At 40.8% G+C, this 19,623-nt stretch overlaps 3 protein-coding genes across 4 annotated transcripts in view; all 3 read left to right on the top strand.

The window, feature by feature from the left end:
• The first annotated feature begins 8 nt into the window (after nucleotides 1-8).
• On the top strand, nucleotides 9-1,151 carry LOC111660691 (transcription factor HES-5-like). Its single transcript, XM_023414050.1, has one exon. The coding sequence runs from the start codon at nucleotides 9-11 to the stop codon at nucleotides 468-470; it is 462 nt and encodes a 153-aa protein (XP_023269818.1). The 3' UTR covers nucleotides 471-1,151.
• A 488-nt stretch (nucleotides 1,152-1,639) lies between these two features.
• pank4 (pantothenate kinase 4 (inactive)) lies at nucleotides 1,640-13,983 on the top strand. Its single transcript, XM_023414047.2, has 19 exons — nucleotides 1,640-1,770; nucleotides 2,241-2,323; nucleotides 2,547-2,755; nucleotides 3,509-3,692; nucleotides 4,316-4,408; nucleotides 4,516-4,669; nucleotides 5,493-5,674; nucleotides 5,925-6,006; nucleotides 6,433-6,533; nucleotides 7,582-7,737; nucleotides 8,190-8,302; nucleotides 8,895-8,982; nucleotides 9,302-9,453; nucleotides 10,059-10,114; nucleotides 10,590-10,639; nucleotides 10,928-11,032; nucleotides 11,117-11,217; nucleotides 11,459-11,527; nucleotides 12,235-13,983. Exons 1-19 carry the CDS (start codon nucleotides 1,647-1,649, stop codon nucleotides 12,482-12,484), a joined length of 2,352 nt encoding a protein of 783 aa, XP_023269815.1. The 5' UTR covers nucleotides 1,640-1,646; the 3' UTR covers nucleotides 12,485-13,983.
• Nucleotides 13,984-17,876: 3,893 nt separating this feature from the next.
• Nucleotides 17,877-19,623, top strand: part of draxina (dorsal inhibitory axon guidance protein a) — an 18,713-nt gene continuing 16,966 nt past the window's right edge. For both annotated transcript variants that reach the window (XM_023414030.2, XM_023414029.2), the window contains exon 1: nucleotides 17,877-18,041. The gene's annotated coding sequence lies outside the window, so the exon portion shown is untranslated. The remainder of the gene's footprint in view (nucleotides 18,042-19,623) is intronic.

The raw sequence follows: 19,623 nt of genomic DNA, 5'->3' as shown, positions 1-19,623 counted from the left end.
GTTTATTAATGACTTTGTTCTTCTCTCTGCAGCTCAGAAAACCTCTGGTGGAGAAGTTACGCAGAGAGCGAATCAACAGCAGCATCGAGCAGCTCAAGTCTCTCCTGGGTCCAGAGTTCCTCAAACAGCAGCCAGACTCCAAGCTGGAGAAAGCAGACATCCTGGAGATGACAGTTTGCTTCCTGACACAGCTGCAGCAGCAGCGGCGGCAGAAACAACATCAAGCTGTGGACTCAGCAGCTGTTGATCAGGGCTACTCCAGATGTGTCCAAGAGGTGGCCCACTTCCTGTCCAAGGAGGAGGTGATGACACAGACCCAGAGAAGACTCCTGAACCAGGTCAACAAGCTGCAGTCTTCCTCTGAGAAGAGCCTGAGAGATGCTGACTTCTCCTTCCTGAGCTCCACAGTCCAGACCAGCATTGCCAAAGAGAAGAGTCCAGTCAACAGCGCCCTCTGGAGGCCGTGGTAGACACCTACAGACTGGACTTACTACCAGACAAACTCAGATGACCACATTGGTCAAAAGTTATTGTCAAACATATAATTTTGAAATTTAATAGAAGTGTCTGTGCAAATTGTTTTCATTTATCCCAAAGTCCTATTGGACTGCTGTTTTTTTCTTTCTGAAAGTATTGAAAAGCACAACATTGTATTCTATGAATAACATACATTCTCCTATTGATATCAATGTGTTAAAAAATTGACCTCATTGGCCAGTATTATCATACCAGCATTATATCCCTGTGGTCTACTGTGTTGAGATCAGTCTCTGGTAGTGGTTTTCATTGTGCATCTTTTCTGATGTACTTGTGTGTATATTTTTACAATGTAAAAGATTATTGACCCATGTTGGGTTTTGAAGTCATCTCTTTTATTATCAACATGTTCTGCTGTGTCAGCAGCATAAAAGTGAATCTGTGAGGTTATTTTCTCTCAGTGTAGAAAAGTTGGTTCACTTTGTTTGACTTGGACCAAATTATTCCCTGTCTTTTGTAAAGATACTGAAGTTGTTCACTCGACTCTTATTTGAGTACACTGTTTTGGACCTTAAGTTTTTACTGTGATGTATCATAACCACTGATGCCTCTGTGTAGGTACAAATACACTATGTGACCAGTGTATTCTTTTTGAATAAAAAACATCAACTGAATCTTAAGTTGTGCCATTTCATTCTTTACTCTGAATCAAATCAGCGATTGGTCTTTGAACAGTATGATTATTCTGGAGGCTGAGATTTGTGATGCTATTGAAGTGTATTGCATTATGATGACACAAGTTTCTGTTATTTTGGCCACTCCATTCAAATAAATGAGATTAGGCTAAACAGCACTCTGTATAATGTAATACAGTTATACAGGAGCATAAACTGCATCCTCCAAAATGATCACAGAGTTGAATCAATACCCCTTTTAAATACACTTTCAATCAATGACTGTAAATAAATGTATGTCTATAGTTTATATACAGTTATTGGTATCAATAAAAACTAAACATAACCTTCATGAAGACAGGATTTAATGCAGGACTGTTTACAGTCATGTTTATGAGACGACGCCCACTCCTCAGACTGTGCGTGAATGCTGATTGGACAGCTGGGGGCACGCACGCACGCCACGCAGTGCGCAGCGTCAAATCATTGCCGACCATGGCGGAATTTGGTCGAGTTGACAGCAGCACAAGTAGTCATACGATGGATAAAAGCATTATTCTTCCGCCCGATGAAATATTCCGCAATTTGGAGAACGCAAAACGCTTCGCAATAGACATAGGTACCTGGGAATATTAAAGTTTTATGGATTTCTTCAGTCACTTTTGCTCTAACGCAGCTAATCTCCGTGTTTATGGAGCAGCTCTGCCGCAGCCTGATACTGTGACAACACATGACTTTAAGTGGAAGTAAACAAGACAAAGCTAACGTTAGCCTGTAACTTGAATTTGTTTGACAGAAAGTCTGTTTTTCTGTCTAGCAAGTCTCTCGGGATTATGTTTTATCCCACAAAGCGGATGTGTTCAAACAACCTGCACAACTTTGACAACTACAGCAGCGTTGGCGTTAGCTGCTAGCTAGCCTGTGTTAGTATTTCGTCGCTCCCGACTTAAATAGTCAGTGAACTGTTTGTAAGAGCACTGTTTGTTTAAGTCTGGATCTCAGCGTTAATCCAGTTTTTTCACTTTTTTTATCTTCTGCTGTGCAGTGTGTTTCTTATCGCACATAATCAGTGCTGATTTGCTTTAACAGGTGGGTCTCTAACAAAGCTTGCCTACTACTCAACTGTTCAACATAAAGTGGCCAAAGTACGATCTTTCGAGCACAACGTAAAGGTAATTATTATTATCATTAGTTTTTAGTATTAGTTTACATCCATTCTGTAACGTGTTATCTTAGTCCTTGAACAGAGAAAAGCATTTATCTCTTAGTAGCCTACATTATCTTATATATACATAATCTTTCTGTTAAAATGCAACCTTCAACAAACCTATGTCAGTAGCCATAGTGAAGTGTTCACCCTTTCTCCTTTGTGTTTCCATCTCATCTGTACCCAAGGATGCTGCCAGTGACAAGCTGTATGAGATATCAGTGCAGGAAGAGGTCACTGCACGTCTGCACTTTATCAAGTTTGAAAATGCTTACATTGAAACATGCTTGGACTTCATCAAAGACCATCTGGTCAACACGGAAACCAAAGTTATCAAAGCTACTGGTGGAGGGGCACACAAGTTCAAGGAACTCATTGAGAGGAAACTTGGACTCAAGTGAGTATACAAACCAACTTTACAGTAAATATAGCAAACAACAACAATCTATGCTGTGTTACTCAGCGTTTTTTCTCATAATGTACAATGCTAAATTGCACCAACTACATGTACAAACAAAACAGAAAGGGAGGCAAATTTCTGGCATATTCCGGATGACTAAATTGGAATAAACAGTGGTGCTCTGCCCTTACTGTAGCTGATCCACTCACAAAGTAATTTCCTACCCTCTTCCTGTGAAACGGCTTAAATCAGAGGACACATTGGATTGTTTAGGAGAGAGCTTTAGGAGACCTTATGAAGACTATTCTGGAAAAAAAAATCTGCTGTTTACTGGCTTGACAGCTTTAGCTACCCCTTTGTTGGCTAACCAAACATGTGAAAACAAAAGCATTCACATGATGTTTGACTTGCTTTTTGTCTGAATCCACATGGCATTAGCATTGAGAGCAAAATATGCAGTTAATTCAGTTTTCCACTTAAATGTGATTCTGGTGATTCAGCTCAGAGAAGGAGCTGTACTGTGAGCTTGTTTGACATTAAAATCTGCCTGTGTGACTCCCAACACACATGACTGCAGACAGCTGCTGCCTGGTAAAATGTAAATGACGAGTAATATTGTAAAAAGGAGATTGAACATTATACTTAATGAATTGGCAGCCAGTCGAAAAAATGGCTACTTCCTTGCTCTGGCTTCGTTACACATTTGGCTGATGAAATGATTCAAGCTAATGGACTCATTTTGTGTTGCAGAGTGGACAAAGAGGATGAGATGACCTGCCTTATTAAAGGCTGTAACTTTGTGCTGAGGAACATTCCCCATGAGGCTTTCGTGTACGCCAAGCACGCTGACTCAGAGTTCCGCTTTCAGACGACTAATCCAGATATCTTCCCTTACCTGCTTGTAAACATCGGCTCTGGAGTGTCCATAGTCAAGGTAATGACCAAACTTGGAACTAGAGGTTGTTTCAACTGAAAGATTTTGGATGACCAGCTGTGAGCCGAAGCCTTCCTTTGTCCTTTTATCAATGAGGAAATTACAACAGCAATTTCATAATTCAGAGTGACGTTGGCTGCTTGTCGCAGATGTATTTATTCAGCATAAATATTGGCCAGGATGTGAAAGAAAATGTGTTGAAGAAAGTTGCAGAAGAAAGACTGTCAATCTGTAACGGTGCCATCGTGACAAAGTCTGTGCAGCACACTTCACTGTTTACATACTGAAGTCTGCAGCAGATGTGAAATCTGTCAAATCCTTTGCATCTGTGTCACAAATATCTGTATCTCCGTTGCAGCTCTGTGAATATATCCTCTAATGTTTGTATTGTCACTGGCACAAAAAAGACTTGTGTCAGTTTGGCTCAGGGGCGACAGAGTTTGCTCTAGCTTAGTGGGTGAAGGCACACAACTTTGGGTCTCTATCTGTAGTATAGAGTATGTAAAAAGTAAGGGTTAGGGCTTTTTTTTCAGATGACTAAGATTTGTGTAAAAAAGGGCCTTCCGCTCTTACTCGATTTGATTGCACATAAAGCGATATCCCATTCACTTCCTCTTCAACAGGTTGAATCAGAGGACAAATTTGAGCGAATAGGAGGAAGTTCAATAGGTGGGGGGACGTTCTGGGGCCTTGGAGCCTTGCTCACCAAAACAAAGGTATCTGAAATAGCTTGGTCTTTGTTTACTGTCAGACTGTAATATTTGTTACTTTGAAGTCAACCATCCCTGAGGCATCCTGAACGTTAACCTTTTCTCACCTGTAGAGATTTGACGAGTTGCTACAGTTGGCCTCGAAAGGGCAGCATGCAAGTGTGGATATGCTTGTCAAAGATATCTACGGAGGATCTTACGGGTCTCTGGGCTTGACTGGAGATCTAATCGCCAGCAGTTTTGGAAAGTCTGCTACTGCAGACAAAGGTGACACATGGGCACACTGACTTAATGTGGCTTCCCTATAGCGTTATGTATTGCATGCATATGTTCAGGTCACTGTAATAATTCTGAATTATTTAGAATCTTGCGTTTGCGTTTCATTCAGTCGATATAACTAAAAACACATTAAAGCAGTATCATTCCCATCTTTTGAAAATCAAACACTCATTTTATTGGGACTTGAAAGGTGGCTCATTTGCTTGCTTCGGAGGGCAGTGGCTGTAGTCAGCTTGGGTTCATGGTGGGTAAAATATATTCCAATACTGACCCAGTTTTACAGTTAAGAGTTTATCAAAATTTCCACTGGAACTCAAACCATTTCTGCAGCATAATCCACTTCTCTGCCGTCCATCCATGTGCTCAGAATATTGCCAACAGTCATACTGTGTCCACTACTTTTTGGCAAGTCACACTTTAATATTGCTTCATGTTTTTCAATTTTAGTGCAAAACTTATGTTGAAATGAACTGATGACCTTTCACCCAGTTCTAATGCAGCTTTGCGTGCTCCATGTGCTGCGTTTGTAACTTTTAAGAAATGAACAGATGGCACGATTCCAGAGAAATTCACAGATATGCAGGCTTATTGAAGGACTATCCATCCACTACTGATAGGTGCCATTCTTGAGTACTTGATATAGTTTCAGGTTGGAAATATGGAACCTGAATTGTTGACTGACACTTGTTAATATATAAGTGGCAGTGTTTACATATTCAGAGCTCAGTCTTTTAAATGCCCTTAAGCAGCATTTCAGTTTTGTAATGTGGATATTTTCCCTGTATTTTCATATAACTGTTCTGAACTGCAGAGTTTTCTAAAGAAGACATGGCCAAGAGCTTACTCCATATGATCAGCAACGACATCGGGCAGCTGGCCTGTCTGTATGCCAAGCTCCACAACCTGTCCAGAGTGTACTTTGGAGGCTTCTTCATTCGAGGGCACCCTGTCACCATGCACACAATCACCTACAGCATCAACTTCTTCACAAAGGCAAGGCCTCTTCCCCTACTGACACAAAAACAAACTAAAAATCCCCCAAACATGACCGTCACATTGAATCACATTGTACACACAATGCATCTTGGTGATCTGCAAAAGTTCCTCACTATGTTTTATGTTTTGTTTTCTCTTCCTCGCTGTTGTATCTCAGTTTAGTCCTGAGCTTGGTTTGTTATTAGCTGAACTTCCACCTACAACCCCGATTTTTATGTTATGACCTCCTTTTGTTTTGTGGTTGTAGGGCGAAGTTCAGGCCTTGTTCCTGAGACATGAGGGCTATCTCGGAGCCATTGGAGCATTTCTTAAAGGAGCAGAGGAAGATAGTAAGGAAAAAAAAAAGTCCACCTTTACACATGGGGGCTAAGTGGAAACTTGTGGTATTACTGGAAGTAGATTATTGCATGAAGTTTTCATTGATATCAGGTAAGAACAAAATCCCTAGACTTCAGCTGTTTGTCAGTCTGTCCTTGACATAAACACAAGTAACTGCCATGGCAGAATATATAAGAACTGATGTAAGTGATAGTGCTAGAGGACAAAGGCCAATAACAGACTGAAATTAGTTTGAAAATAACTGGAGTGAAATAATGAAAAGATGTTATTAGTAATTGTTGTATTACAATTGTCAAAAGCTGCTAGCTGATGAAGCACCAAATGTTTTTGAACACTAACCTAAAATCAAAATCAAAATGTATGATAATGCACGTTATACCATACATATATCATATTGTTGTGTTTCACTCCTCTAGATCCAAACCAGTACAGTTGGGGTGAGAATTATGCTGGAAGCTCCGGTCTGATGAGCGTTTCTCCAGATATGAATCCCATGCAACGTGCTCGTAGTGGAACGGTGAGTCTACACAGGAAGCGAAGAGAGATCAGATATGAGGACCTGAAGCTGAGCCATGCACCACATTGTGCCACTTTAAAACCTCATGACCTATTTTCCACGCCATTGATGGTTCATTGGTTTTTTTATTCCTTCAACTTCATTCTGTCAAATTTCTGACATTTTTACATTTGAGCTTCATCTCACATTTTTTATTTTTGATCTCCTCTATGGAAATACCACCACCCGTGTCCTCACCGAACCCACAAGCATCATATAAAGACATTCATCATATCAGTCTTTGCAATCTGATAATCTTTCTTTTCATTTCCTCTCCACACATTCTTCTGTTTACCAAACCCTCTCCTTCAGTTTCCCGTAAGTACCTCCGCCTGCTTCACTTGTGTGCACTGGTTTGATGACATAGTGCTCCTGCTTATGGTGCCTTCTCTAGCTGCAGACACTCTGGTGTGTTCACTTGCGCAAGAACAAGATAGACCTGAGAGTGGGTTTTTCTGGTTTTAGCTTTGCTGTTTTTTCGCTTATTAGATCATTTATATGAAGATGGAAAAGGACCATGTTTGATACCCAGAGAGACAATAACAGTGTGCACTTTGCTTCTTGAGTTCTTGTTGTGATACTTGGAGCATCAGGAGCTGTTAACCACCAACTCACCCCTTAAATTCCTGCATTTTACTCCAGCTTTCATCAGCTAGTTTTTTATTAGTGCAAACTGGCAAAGTGTGATGCCGGATTACAAATGAAATATTAGCTCATCTTCAGTGAAGTACCATTTCAGAAACCTTCTATAGATTCAGTATTTCCTTTAGAAACAACTGACTGGTCTTCTCTAACGTTTAGACGGTTCGTTGTGCCCCTAGTTAATACATCCACTTGCTTTTAGGATTAAATCCTGCTGGGATTCTTCCCTCTTGTTTCTTCTTTACTGCATCTTCGACTGTCTCAATAAGGAAAAAGCACAGAAGAAGAGAGAAGCTGGAAGAGGCATTGATCTGTTTTTGGACGAGACATACAGCACATATCTTGTCTGTCTCTTTGTTGTGTCTAGTTTGACATGTTGGAGATGGACCGTCTGGAGAGGCAGCTGGTGAATCTGCCTCTGCTGCAGGACCCTTCCTCTTACATCCCTGACACCGTGGACCTCACAGAGGACGCTCTGGCTCGCGAGTACTGGCTCTACTGCTTCGAGGAGGCCCTTGATGGGGTAGGACGGCCGGTTTTGTTTCAGAATATAAAAGCAAGGTCTGATATTGAGAGGTGCCATACAGAAAATGTAGGTAAAGTTTATCTTCGAAGGAAATTTAATGATAATGAGTGATTGAGCAAGTTTTGAACTGAATCTGTGATGCAGTTCTCATTGGTGGCAAAATTGTTATCTCTGCCTCCTCCTGTGGATTGTGTTTCTCATTTTAAGAAAGTTGAACAACATCAGGCTAGAAACTGGAAAAGAAATCCCAGTATGATATGTCACATCATCACTTGCCCATATAAAAACCAAATAAGCCCAGAACTGGACCAAACGTTTGGTGTTTACGGTTCAGCTTTTCATATGAGATGAAGTGGTTTGAACTTTGGAGACTCCACTCCCGGCTTGTGTGTCTCTGAGGTTGTGAACGTGGCCGATTACTGTTCTTTTTTTTTTTTTTTTCGGAGCAGGTGGTTAAGAGAGCCGTAGCGAGCCAGCCTGACATACCGGAGGCAAACGAGCGAGCCGAGAAGTTCCGTCAGAAATACAGACACAAGCTTCAGACCCTCCGCCACCAGCCATTGTAAGAACTGTCTCCACTTCTTCTTACGCGGCCTTTCTGTTAGACCCGGACATTGCTTTTAGCAGACTAAAACTCAAACTCCTTTCTTCATTGTCTGCATTAGTTTCATGTCTTCACACTCGCTGTAACTGCCCACATGCTTTGTCAATGAAAAGGGGAAATTTTGATGTTAATTCTGTTTACTGTTTCAGTTTTTAGGGATGGGGTGCAGTGCGTAAGTGTGTATCAGTTGTATTAATTGTGCCAATGACTTAGCAGAACACAGTGCGCAGATATCAGAGTGCTGGACATGTAAGTTATCGTTGAAATAGACACTAGAATGTAGAATATGCCCTAGATAGAATATAAGAATATAGAATATGGCACAATAGAATATGCCAGATTACCAGAAACTAGTACCATGTTTCAGTACAGAGATCACTTGACATTGTTTTTATAACACTATGTCAAACCACAATAAAACTACTGTCAAAATATATATAAAAACGTGATGACAACAACCAGTGACAAGTTCTATGCATCTACTGCCCAAGCCCCGTTGTGTGTATGTGTTTCTCTCTGGTTAATGTAGAGTGCTTCTCTTCTCACCTAGTGCTTATGGATCCCTCACTGTCAGAAGTCTTTTAGACACGAGGGAACACTGTTTAAACGAGTTCAACTTTCCTGATCCCTACTCTAAGGTCTGAGTGAAATCTATCAACCTATTTTGTTTTCTTGTTGTGTTCTTGTGATGTGTTACACAGGTGGTTTGTCCCTCACTGATGCGTTTTAGTGAATTTTTTTTTTACCATTTCATGTTTTCATACAGTCTCATAGTGTTACACGATTTGTTTCCACCTGATACTTTTAGGAAATAGATGAGTCTTTAACATGTTTTTAAGTTGTTTTAACATAATCACTTTTAAAAAAAAAAAAAAAAATTTCTGATTGCAACTAGTTGGCCAGTGTTTTATTTTTAATATTAAGCGTAAACCTTATCATGTCTCTGCTGTGTTTCAGATCAAACAGAGGGAGAATGACATGGCTCTCAAGTACTACCAGAAGGCAGTGAAGTCCATGGAGGAGTTGAGCTGGGAGCAGAGACAGTTTGCCCTGGTCAGGGGCGTCCTGGCTGGGAATGTCTTCGACTGGGGAGCCAAGGCCGTGTCAGAGTGAGTGGATTTAGCCCCTTTTGTGTCTGCAGTGAGCAGCCTGGTTGATTGTGGGTATTGGGAGAGGTTCTGGGTACATATCTTGTATTTTTGTGTTGCTGGAGCTTAAAACGGGGAGTTTTTCGCTGCTTTGGTTGTGTGTTTGGCAGTGTTAAGTTGTTTTGATAAGTTAAGCTACCCTGAGTTTGCTAGCCTGCAGGGACTGAATATGAACAGAATAGAAAATCTATCAGTGCAAGTGCTGCTTATCATGGATTCAAACAATCAATGTGAGTGCACCCAGTGACTCTTTAAAGATTTGTTATATTTCTGTTGCACTTTGACAGCCAATGGCAGCCAAATGGTCAGCTAAGGCCAGCTTTTCTTGGACATAACTGCACAAGCAGTTTAGGAAAAGAATGAATCTTGTTGATCATATTGTTAGCAATTGGAACATATGATTACAGCTGCTTTGAGGGCAGACAGCACCTTTTTATACTTGCAGACCAGAACATTTAAGTCTCAACCTGCAATTTCGGAGACTCTATAGTGTCTTTGCTTTGTACTAGCTACCTTGTGTTTGTATTGATCATACTTTTGCGTACTTTGTCTTGTCTATCATGCAGTGTCCTGGAATCTGATCCCGAGTTTGGCTTTGAGGAGGCTAAACGACAGTTGGAAGGTATCAGAGTGTCTCTCTTGAACACCGTGTCTACACAGGAGGTGTGGTGTGAGCGGCATTTTAGTAGTACAGTCGCCTCAGTGCTCCGTCCGTATCTACACAAGAGGTGTTCAGGCACATTACAGCGCCTAGGTCACCTGTGATTTGGCGACACACAGTCACTTTAGTTACATGAAAGAAAAGGAAACTATGCTTCAGGTCGTGTATGTAGGTAAAACATGAGGCGTTGTATGGTCTGTGTATCTGCTCTGTCAGATGTGAGACAGATAAAAGATTGAAAAATAAGCCCAAGATGCTTCCTGTGTAGACACACCACAAGCCTATTTCTTCACCAATACCTTCTGACCTCTGCTGACACACCGACAGACGTCAGACCTGCGTCTGTGCTTTCACACTTTTTCTTTTCTTTTCATTAATAACTACAGTGAAAATTGTTGGTGCTCGAACTGATTTTGTGTTTCTTTTCCTCTGTCAGAGCGGCCATGGCTGGTGGATTCCTACAACCAGTGGCTGGAGAGACTAAAGGTCAGACTCAGACCACTCTATGTAGCGTCATAGGTGGGAGGTTGACGGTACCATGAGTAATATAGACACTCTGTATTTAATACGTTACCCTGGAATAAAACAAACACATATCTCAGACACTGTCAGTACCAAGCACAAATATCTTTTCATTAAGCACAAAGAGGAAACACAGATAACGGCTTTTTACAGCTCATTAGTAACATTTCACTTGCTTACATTAGTGTTTCTGTCTTGTCTGCTCTTGACGATTAGTGCTTGAAAACAATCCATCCTGGTTTTCTCTTGCAGGGTCCTCCTCATAAGTGTGCCTTGTTTTTCGTAGATAATAGTGGAGTAGACATCATTCTAGGGGTGATGCCTTTTGTCAGAGAGCTTCTCTCTCGAGGAACAGAGGTAAGGATCCACTAGAACATCATTTAAAATATATTATATATGGTAAAAAACGTTACTTCAACTCTACGGTCCATCTACCTTTAGGTTGTGTTGGCCAGCAACTCTGGTCCGGCTTTGAACGATGTAACGAATGGCGAACTGCAGATATTGACTGAAAGAATCGCTGCAATGGATCAAGTGATTCAGTGAGTATTGATGAAGGTTTTTAAATGCGGACTGGAAAAACTGATGAGAAAAAACTGTTGAAAGTTTAAAGTAATACTAAGTAAAGAACACAAATAAACCTTTATTGCACACAGATGGCAATAAAGAGCCAGCCTACTTTTAACCTCTAAAAAGTTGTTTTTCATGTCTAATCTTGTGAATCACGCCTAAAAAAAAAAAAATGAAAATGTCTTCAGTGATCTGTGATCTGTTGTTGCGCAGGGCCGGTCTGAGGGAGGACAGGTTGACGTTGGTCCAGAGTGGATCCAGTTCTCCCTGCCTTGATCTGAGGTTGGTTATTTGACATTTTTATAGGGAGTACTGTTCAGCCTGTGTTAACAGTTGTATACTATCTGCTGGGCTTCGAGACTACAGCGATTTTTAGTTGAAAGCATGCATTGAAAACTGGGCCATGGAGTTTGAAAGACATGAGCTCTCACCAGGCAGGGGAACTGTTGTTTAAAACAATATGCTACTGAAATGCATTTTGGAAATTTCCTTATACTAGGGACTAAAAGCTGGGATATCTCTGCATTGATCTTGACCATTCATTTGTTTATCATTCTCGTACAAGCCTACCAAACTTGTGCAAGATCATCACTAAATTACTTTGATATTGCCCTACTGTAATTAACTGACTTGGACAGGAGAAGTTTCAGCCTTTTTCTTTCATTATCTATGTTTTTCATAAGCGGGTGTCAGAAGCAGCCTCCATTTTCCTCTTGAAAACAGTGGCCTGAAATCACAATAAATTAAATTAATATATACTTGATATATAAACTTGTCTCACAACTGAGATGCAACACAAATGTCAAGTGAAGTATGAAGGAAGTGAATTGGGATACAAATGAATGTAATAACACAGCGTTGTCTCTGTATTTTATTGTAGAGAATTTCAATGATAATTTAAAGCCAGATCTGAGGACCTGCTGAAGGGTTCATCAGATGTTAACATGCAATTTTTCTTTTTTTTTCTTTTTGCCTGCGCCATCCCGCAGCCGTCTAGACAAAGTGCTGGCGATGGTGGTGCGAGAGCGACAAACCGACCTGGTGATCATCGAGGGAATGGGCCGAGCCATTCACACCAACTACTACGCCATGCTCAGCTGCGAGAGCCTCAAGATGGCTGTCATCAAGAACTCGTGGCTGGCCGACCGGCTGGGAGGGAAGCTGTTCAGCGTGGTCTTCAAGTATGAGGTGCCGCCTGGAAAACCCAGCCAGGACTCTGCAGCGCTGATGCCCTCATGAGCGAGGCGATGTTCACGTCGCAGCAGGACGGGACACCAAGGTCGAGCGAGCAGAAGGGATTAGCTGGAGCTCTGAATGTAAGGATGATGATCGTATACTGCCACTGAGTGAATGACTGATTGTAAAGCTGATTGTATTATTTTTGGCAGATTTTTAAAGGTGATCTTTTGCAGGGAGGTTTTACATTTTATTTTAAAACACTATTGATTTTAGTGCAGGTTTCATAAAGAGAATTATCATTGCTTTCTTGCAGGTCTCTGTCCATTATCCTGTACAATCACTTAGTTTGCTACCATCATTATTATCTGCCTATTGATCTGGTTCAGCAGCTGGAGTATGACCTGCTAAACTGGCTGGGTTCAGTAAACTTTAACAGACTCTTACGACAGATGAGATCGTCAGCTTGTAGGAAAATTAATCAGAAACAGAAGTTTATTTAAAAAAAAATTCAGCATCAGTCATTAACATGCTACCAATGCATAACACTGTGCACCCATATGGACAAATGAGATTCTTTGGCGTGTGGGTGTTTGTGTGTTACAGAGCAAAAGTGAGCCGCAGCTTTCAGTGGTAACACATTTTACAGTGAATTTAATGTGCCTTGAGGTTGATGTGATAAAAGCATCGTTCACTCGGACTGCTTTGAATTCCCGTTGAAGACAATACTACACAAATATCCGCTTTCGTTTTCCAGCAGTCTCACGCCATAGACTAGAGAAAAATCCATGCATTTCCTGTTTTTTTTCACGACTACCGGTGAATAAATTGAGATTAAGAAATGAGCCACTGTCACTGTCACTCATGTAGCTGTTATAGTGGCATCAGGGAGATTGTTTTATCAGTGGGAGAAGCTGCAATCTATCACAGAGATCGAAGAAATTAGGCCGCGTTCCTCCACAAGGTGGCAGTATTCTACTGTGCTGTGTGTTTTAAAAAAAATAAATAAAAAAAATCTCAAATCTTTCCCAAGGTGCTTGGTGTCAAAATTAACACTGCATATTTCAGGTTAAATATTCTAACAGTCTCTGATCAAAGCATTACATGGAAATTACTGTCACTGAGCTGGCCACGGCATCAGTCCCTGGATTCACTGTAATTAACATGTACAAATACACGCTGTGATCCATCCCTGATTCAAAAATGCAACTGTTTGAAGGCAATAATGCTGCAGCACATAGTTGTAACAAACATGAAACACTGTGTGATTGTGAAGTGGCTGACTGTATTGGTGACTTCATCGTAAATATCTTGAAATCAAGGCAGGATCAGATTTGAAAAGCCCTGCCTTTTCCAAAGTTACAGATGCTTGACATGTGGAATCAAATTGCAATATTGTATGTGTTATTTGTACAAATATGTGATATACAAGTGTGTGTTTACATATATATATGTATATATATAATTCATTAGCATCATTTCAGTTAAGCGCACCAAGCACAATTTTGTGTATTATTCTCCTGACAATCAATTTTAATTAAACGGTTAAAATCTTTATTTTATTCTTCTTATGTGGGTGTGTGTTCATTTCAGTTTGTGGATGTGTTATGGGAGTTTGCAGCCGTGTGGAGAAATAGGGAGAGTTGAGAGTTGCCCTATATTAAAAAACCGAACCTGCCCCCGGCGGTATAAAAGCTCGACACCCTGGTATGTGGTGGTTGATGTCTGCTGGGGAGCTCCGCGCTGATAATGCATGAAGGGGCCCGGCAGGGGGTCCTCCTGCTTTTCCTCGCTCATCACTCCGGCTGCCAAAACACACTCGCCAGCTCTGCAAGACGCCCTCGAGGATTTAGTGACATCTACATGTAAGGTCTGCTCTGTTTTGTTGTAGCTACGGTTTTTGTTTTAGTTTTTTTTTTTTCTCACTTTACATTATCCAACGTGGACAGGAATGTCTCTGATTCCAGGACTGGTGCACTCAGATGGATTATGAGACAGGGCGTCCCTGAGCAAAGGCATGGAAAAGGCCCTTCTCCCCTCCAAAATAAGAGCAAGACACATGACACAGACAGGTGAACTAGAACTCTCAGGTGCCACTGTTGGTTTCAAAAACTGCACCGAAACTTAAAAAGTATTTGGATGAAGATGAATAGAGACAGTCCAAAGGAGTCTACAGCTATCTCAGATCCACACTGAGACTTCTCTGCACATAAATAAACAATACTACAGCACAAAATACAAAAATATCATAGGACACCATCTAAAAAACACCTGACTACATGGTGATATTTGCTTGCATCACAGCAACTATGCAGTCTTCATTTAAATATAATTACTGTATTTTAATGAAATGTTATTAAGCCTTAGTTTGCTGTGCAGCTATAAGAGAAAGGAGAACACTAATCTCAGATTGGGTTTGGATGTGATCATGTCAAACTTCAGGTCACAATGTGAACATGGTGAACATTATACCGGCTAAATATCAGCATGTTAGCATGCCGAAATTAGCATTTCATTCAAAGCAACACCGGTGGAGCCTTGGTGCAGCATATTGAGAAAAATAACCTGCATGTACCGTATACACAATACATTACTTTAGCATTTAGTTTTCTCAATCACTCATCGTATTTCTAGATTTTTTTCAGACCAGTTGTATGAATGAACTGAGAAACTTACAGTTTCCATAGACATGTTTCTGCAGCTTCAGTGGGACAGACCGCTTTAACTTTCTAATTACAGGCAAGGATCACAACACACTGATACCAGGGGCCCTGAGAAAACAGTGCAGTATTGACTATAACTGTTTGCATAACACCAATTTCCGTAGTTACAGTAAACAACAATGTTTAAAGGCGGTTTTGCTTCAGATTTGAGTTCAGCAAATGGTACCTGAATCTTTTGGGGTTTATGAGAAACAATAACATCAATTTGATTGATCAGGTGAACTGAAACATACAATCTGGTCATTTGTGTATCGCCATTTTTAGATAAATGTAATTACAGTAGATTTGTGTGTGTGAGTAATTTGTAAAAACTTTTTCCTAAAAGATCTGGTTGTCTTTGATCATATATTATTTGCAAGTAATTCGTAAAATGCTAAACTTGCCTGCAAATATGTGACACTCCTCTGGCTCTTACTGTGCTATCTGTTGCAGCGGTTCCCAACCTTTTTTGTTTGTTTTACTTAAATAAAAATGGACTGTGTTACAAGACATATTGATCCTTAAAGATTTGGTCTAATTCTTTCAGTAAGCTTGGTCAAGTTTGCAGTCATATGACACCACTTGGAGGGACAAAAGCTGCATATTTCAATTATTTATCTATGAAGGATTTAATTTGTTGGATTGTTTGCCACAGTTTACATGCACTTTTAATCGCAGCACATTAGGCTGTTATAACTGGCTCAACTTGGTGGGAGCTAAGTCTTATGCAGTCAGCCTGTCTTAGGTGGTAGTTTATTGTTTTTGCTGTGGCAATAAATACACATTAGTGCGCATAAGTTTTACATATATAGTTTTTAAAGTTTTTAAATCTGTTGCAACAAACCACACCCATCTGCATTTCAAGTGAGGACACCTGCAGCGGGTGTTCTGCAGAATTCAGACCTGTGGGAATAGATTTGTTAAAAAAAAAAAAAAAAAATCTGTCTGCTGTCACACAGGAGCCACAGGGGTCCCATTCAAATGCCATCTTGTACTTTACAGAGCTGTTGATATCTTGCTCAAATGTACCCGACACAGGCTGTAAGCATGAAGCAATATCTGGAAATCTCAACTTGAAACGGAAGCTTAAAAATTTTTTTTTTTAAAAAGTCAAAGCGTTTTAATGTGTTTTTAAATCCCAAGAATACTGACTGTAGGATCAGTGTGCAAACAAGCCTCCTTAGAAGTCCTGTGCCCAGTAAACAGATGATGGATAAATAAAGAAACATGCAGCATGTATGTAACAAATACAAATAAACCCACAGGGTGCATGTTTTATACACACGACATGCATGATTGGACCCTTCACAAAGTAAGATGTTTGAGCATTGAGTGCAAAATTTCTAAGGGCATTTTAAATTTGAGTCTGTTATCTTCCTTCAGCAGACTCAAGTCCTTCTGTGCCACACTCACACTTCACTAAGTGGCTTGTCAGCATTGTTTGTATTCAAACCAAATGAATATAAAGCTTGTTCATTGGCTTCAATAACAAACATTTGTCTATTGGCTTGAGTAACAAACAATTTTTTCAGGGCGGACACACAAATCAAAATAACAGACTAAAATTCTAAATGTCAACCAAGTCCCTTAAGTGATTTACACACAATCACTCTGCAAATATACAGCATTAAATCTGTCGACGCACAACAGGCTCACACAGTAGATTTAGAATTATTCCTGCTGGAGTCAACTGAGTTTGTAAGACTGACAAAGTACAGGCCATGAAAAATGCAGTTACAGCGTTTCACTGCAGAGGATATCCACTGAGTGCAAACAGATTGTTACTGAAGGTGATACCGCAGCTTTCCTGGGCTGTTTATTCACAAAACCTAAATTCTCTTTTTTTTTCATAAACTGAGGAATAAACACCAGGTCACATTTATGACTTCTGTTCAATAAGTAAATGGACACCTGAACATTGCACCTGTATGTGATTTTTGAACCTCTCATTACACCTGGGATGACTTTCTGCAAGGTATTGGGACCAGGCTGCAAATTGTGGGAGTTGGGTATTTATTCGTCTGTTTTGTGGATTTGCAGGTTTTAACCACATAGATTTTGGTCCTTTTAGTGTGGAGAAGGCCTTGACCTTCATACTGGGAAACAAACCCACAGAAAGTGCAACTGAAGATTCACTAAATAAACAAAATGTGAAAAATCCCAGTCATCTACTGACCTTCTTTTCGGGTTTAGTCAAATTTTCCTGGAAGTGTAACAGTGGCTACTCTTCCCAGTGTCCCCATACATTTATAGACAGTACTTCAATACAGATCCATATTATTCATACTTGAGACTCACAATACACAACCTTAAAGTGTTGACACAAGGCTGGAAGCACACTATTGTCTGAAATATCATTGTACATAGATCTACCTTAACTGGGAAACAGCAGCAGAACAGACAGATGTGGTCTTTTGGCGCTTTTGAGCAAATTATTGTAGGATGAACTAGTTTTACTTGGATCCTGTGGTGCTGACCTGAGGTGATTATCCAGATAGTATGGAGGTCTGAGGTGGAAATCATGACAACCTGTAGAAAAAGCTCTGATGGATCACTTCTGGATAATCTCCTCTGGTCTCTGTCTCTCTTATACACCCACACTCCCTCCGCTCTGTCCTTGTATCACCTGCTGGGACAAGCCCCTTGCAGCCAGACCTGACGCGGACGCGCACCCGGGAGCGCGCACTCGGAGCCAGTGACTCTCCTCCCCATAAGAGGCAAGAGACAGTCCGGATGCTTGGCACATCCCGGGGTGCACGGAGAGCGGACTACAGAGGTGCCGCTGCTGCTGCTGCCGCTGCTGCTGCTGCGCTGTGTTTCTCTGTGTGTCAGCCTGCAGCCATATGACCGAACTGGTATTCAAACCTTGAACAACAAAAGAGGGGAAAAAACCAACAACAACAACAAACAATCGCAAGGTAAGGACTGATCTTTATACAGGAGCTGCATTATTCCCGGTGTAAGTGCTGGGGGTTGGTTATTACCGTTTTGTGGCTTTCATCCTATAGTTCGCAATGAAAACCCACCGGTATCGTTTCTGTGATGTCCTGTGGGATGGTTTTCTGGTGTTTCTGTGATGCTCAGATGAGTTTGCAGCGACTTTATGGTAATATATGCCATTTTATTTTCCCCGTTGTACCTGATTTATTGTCACCCATACACCAGATAGTCGGTAGTTCTCAGTTCTGCTGCCATAACTCACCAAAGTGCTTATCAAACATTATAGGTTTATTGCAGTTGTACTGTAGGCTACTACCTGCCCGCCATGATTTCCATCTTTGCGTAAAAAACGCATCAGTGTATCATCTTCATAATGTCACAAAAGTTATTAACTTAATTAATGCAAACGGTTCCTTCCCAGTTTCACAGATTTAAAAAAAAAAAAAAAAAAAGCAGTTTGACTTGCAGGTAGAGAGTCGCTCAACACACACACGGTCGATAGAAAGACTGACTGTTTGCAAATAGCAAATTAGATTTGGTTTGATACCGGAAAAACAGATTTAATCTGATAATCACTTCAACTTTTGTGCGTTTCCTGCCATGCTTTAAAAATCAGTTTAACATCACAGAGGAATGTATTGTATGAATAGTGAGGAGAATCAGGAGTGATTGCAGCGATTATCTCTTCTTGACAGCACATTGTTGCTCACTGCACACCAAAGAGACTGTGTGTGTGTGTGTGTGTGTGTGTGTGTGTGTGAGAGAGAGAGGGGGGGGTGAGAATGAGGGAGGGAGAGATGAGAAAGGGTGAGATTAAAGTTGGGAGTCTCAGTGTGACACCATTCAATTAAAAGTAAAACACACTGCAAAGGAGCAATATTTGAGGACTCACATTAACGAGCTGCTGTTAATTAATTGCGAGTCAATCAGCAGGGAAGCATTAGACCTGATCAGAAGGAGTGTGGAGGGACCCCACAGTGAGTCGACCTCAGGCCAAAACAAAAGCTCAGATTCACCCATCACTGAATTATGTGAAAATGAGACAGTAACCTAAGGACACACTCACATCATTTGATGTTCAAGTGGAAATGAATTTAGTATTCTTCAAAAAAAAATTACCAAAAATACCCACTAAATCCATTTTGTGGCATCATCCAACTCTTCATCACTTATCTGTACAACACACAGGATCTAATCTGAAAGTGTCAAACACGGATCCAAACAGCCATGAAAGAATCACATTTTGTTTTAAATTTGTGCTTTCAGTCTTTACACGAGCAAATCTCTTTATTTCCTTTGTCCCGGTTTTGATCTTCAGCCAAAAGGCTACATTGCTAAACACCCATCCAGTCTCCTCCACCGTGGTGTGAAACTTGCCTTGAACGTCACTGCCAAGCTTGGTTGCATCTGTTTGATCAAGACTCTTTCAAAACTGGCAGGAAGTCAATGCCGCTCGCTTCCACCAAAGGAGGGGAGGAGGACCGGGGGAGAGAGAAACTTTGGGGTTCATGTAATGCGTTTGCATGCTTCACTTGACCATCTCTAAGCAGGAGTGTCCCC

The sequence above is a fragment of the Seriola lalandi genome, unplaced genomic scaffold (assembly GCF_002814215.2).
Source record: "Seriola lalandi dorsalis isolate HSWRI2012SDOR001 ecotype SW California unplaced genomic scaffold, Sedor1 jcf7180002054520, whole genome shotgun sequence".
NCBI lineage: Eukaryota > Metazoa > Chordata > Actinopteri > Carangiformes > Carangidae > Seriola > Seriola lalandi.
Note: the sequence above shows the minus strand (reverse complement) of the source record. Positions and strands in the feature narration are given on the sequence as shown.

Bases quoted from the DNA above. Each gene is read 5' to 3' on its own strand.
- pank4 (XM_023414047.2), top strand. From the start codon at position 1,647: ATGGCGGAATTTGGTCGAGTTGACAGCAGCACAAGTAGTCATACGATG. The intron at 3,693-4,315 runs GTAATGACCAAA...CCTCTTCAACAG, and splicing joins CTGGAGTGTCCATAGTCAAG to GTTGAATCAGAGGACAAATT. The intron at 6,007-6,432 runs GTAAGGAAAAAA...TCACTCCTCTAG, and splicing joins TAAAGGAGCAGAGGAAGATA to ATCCAAACCAGTACAGTTGG.
- LOC111660691 (XM_023414050.1), top strand. From the start codon at position 9: ATGACTTTGTTCTTCTCTCTGCAGCTCAGAAAACCTCTGGTGGAGAAG.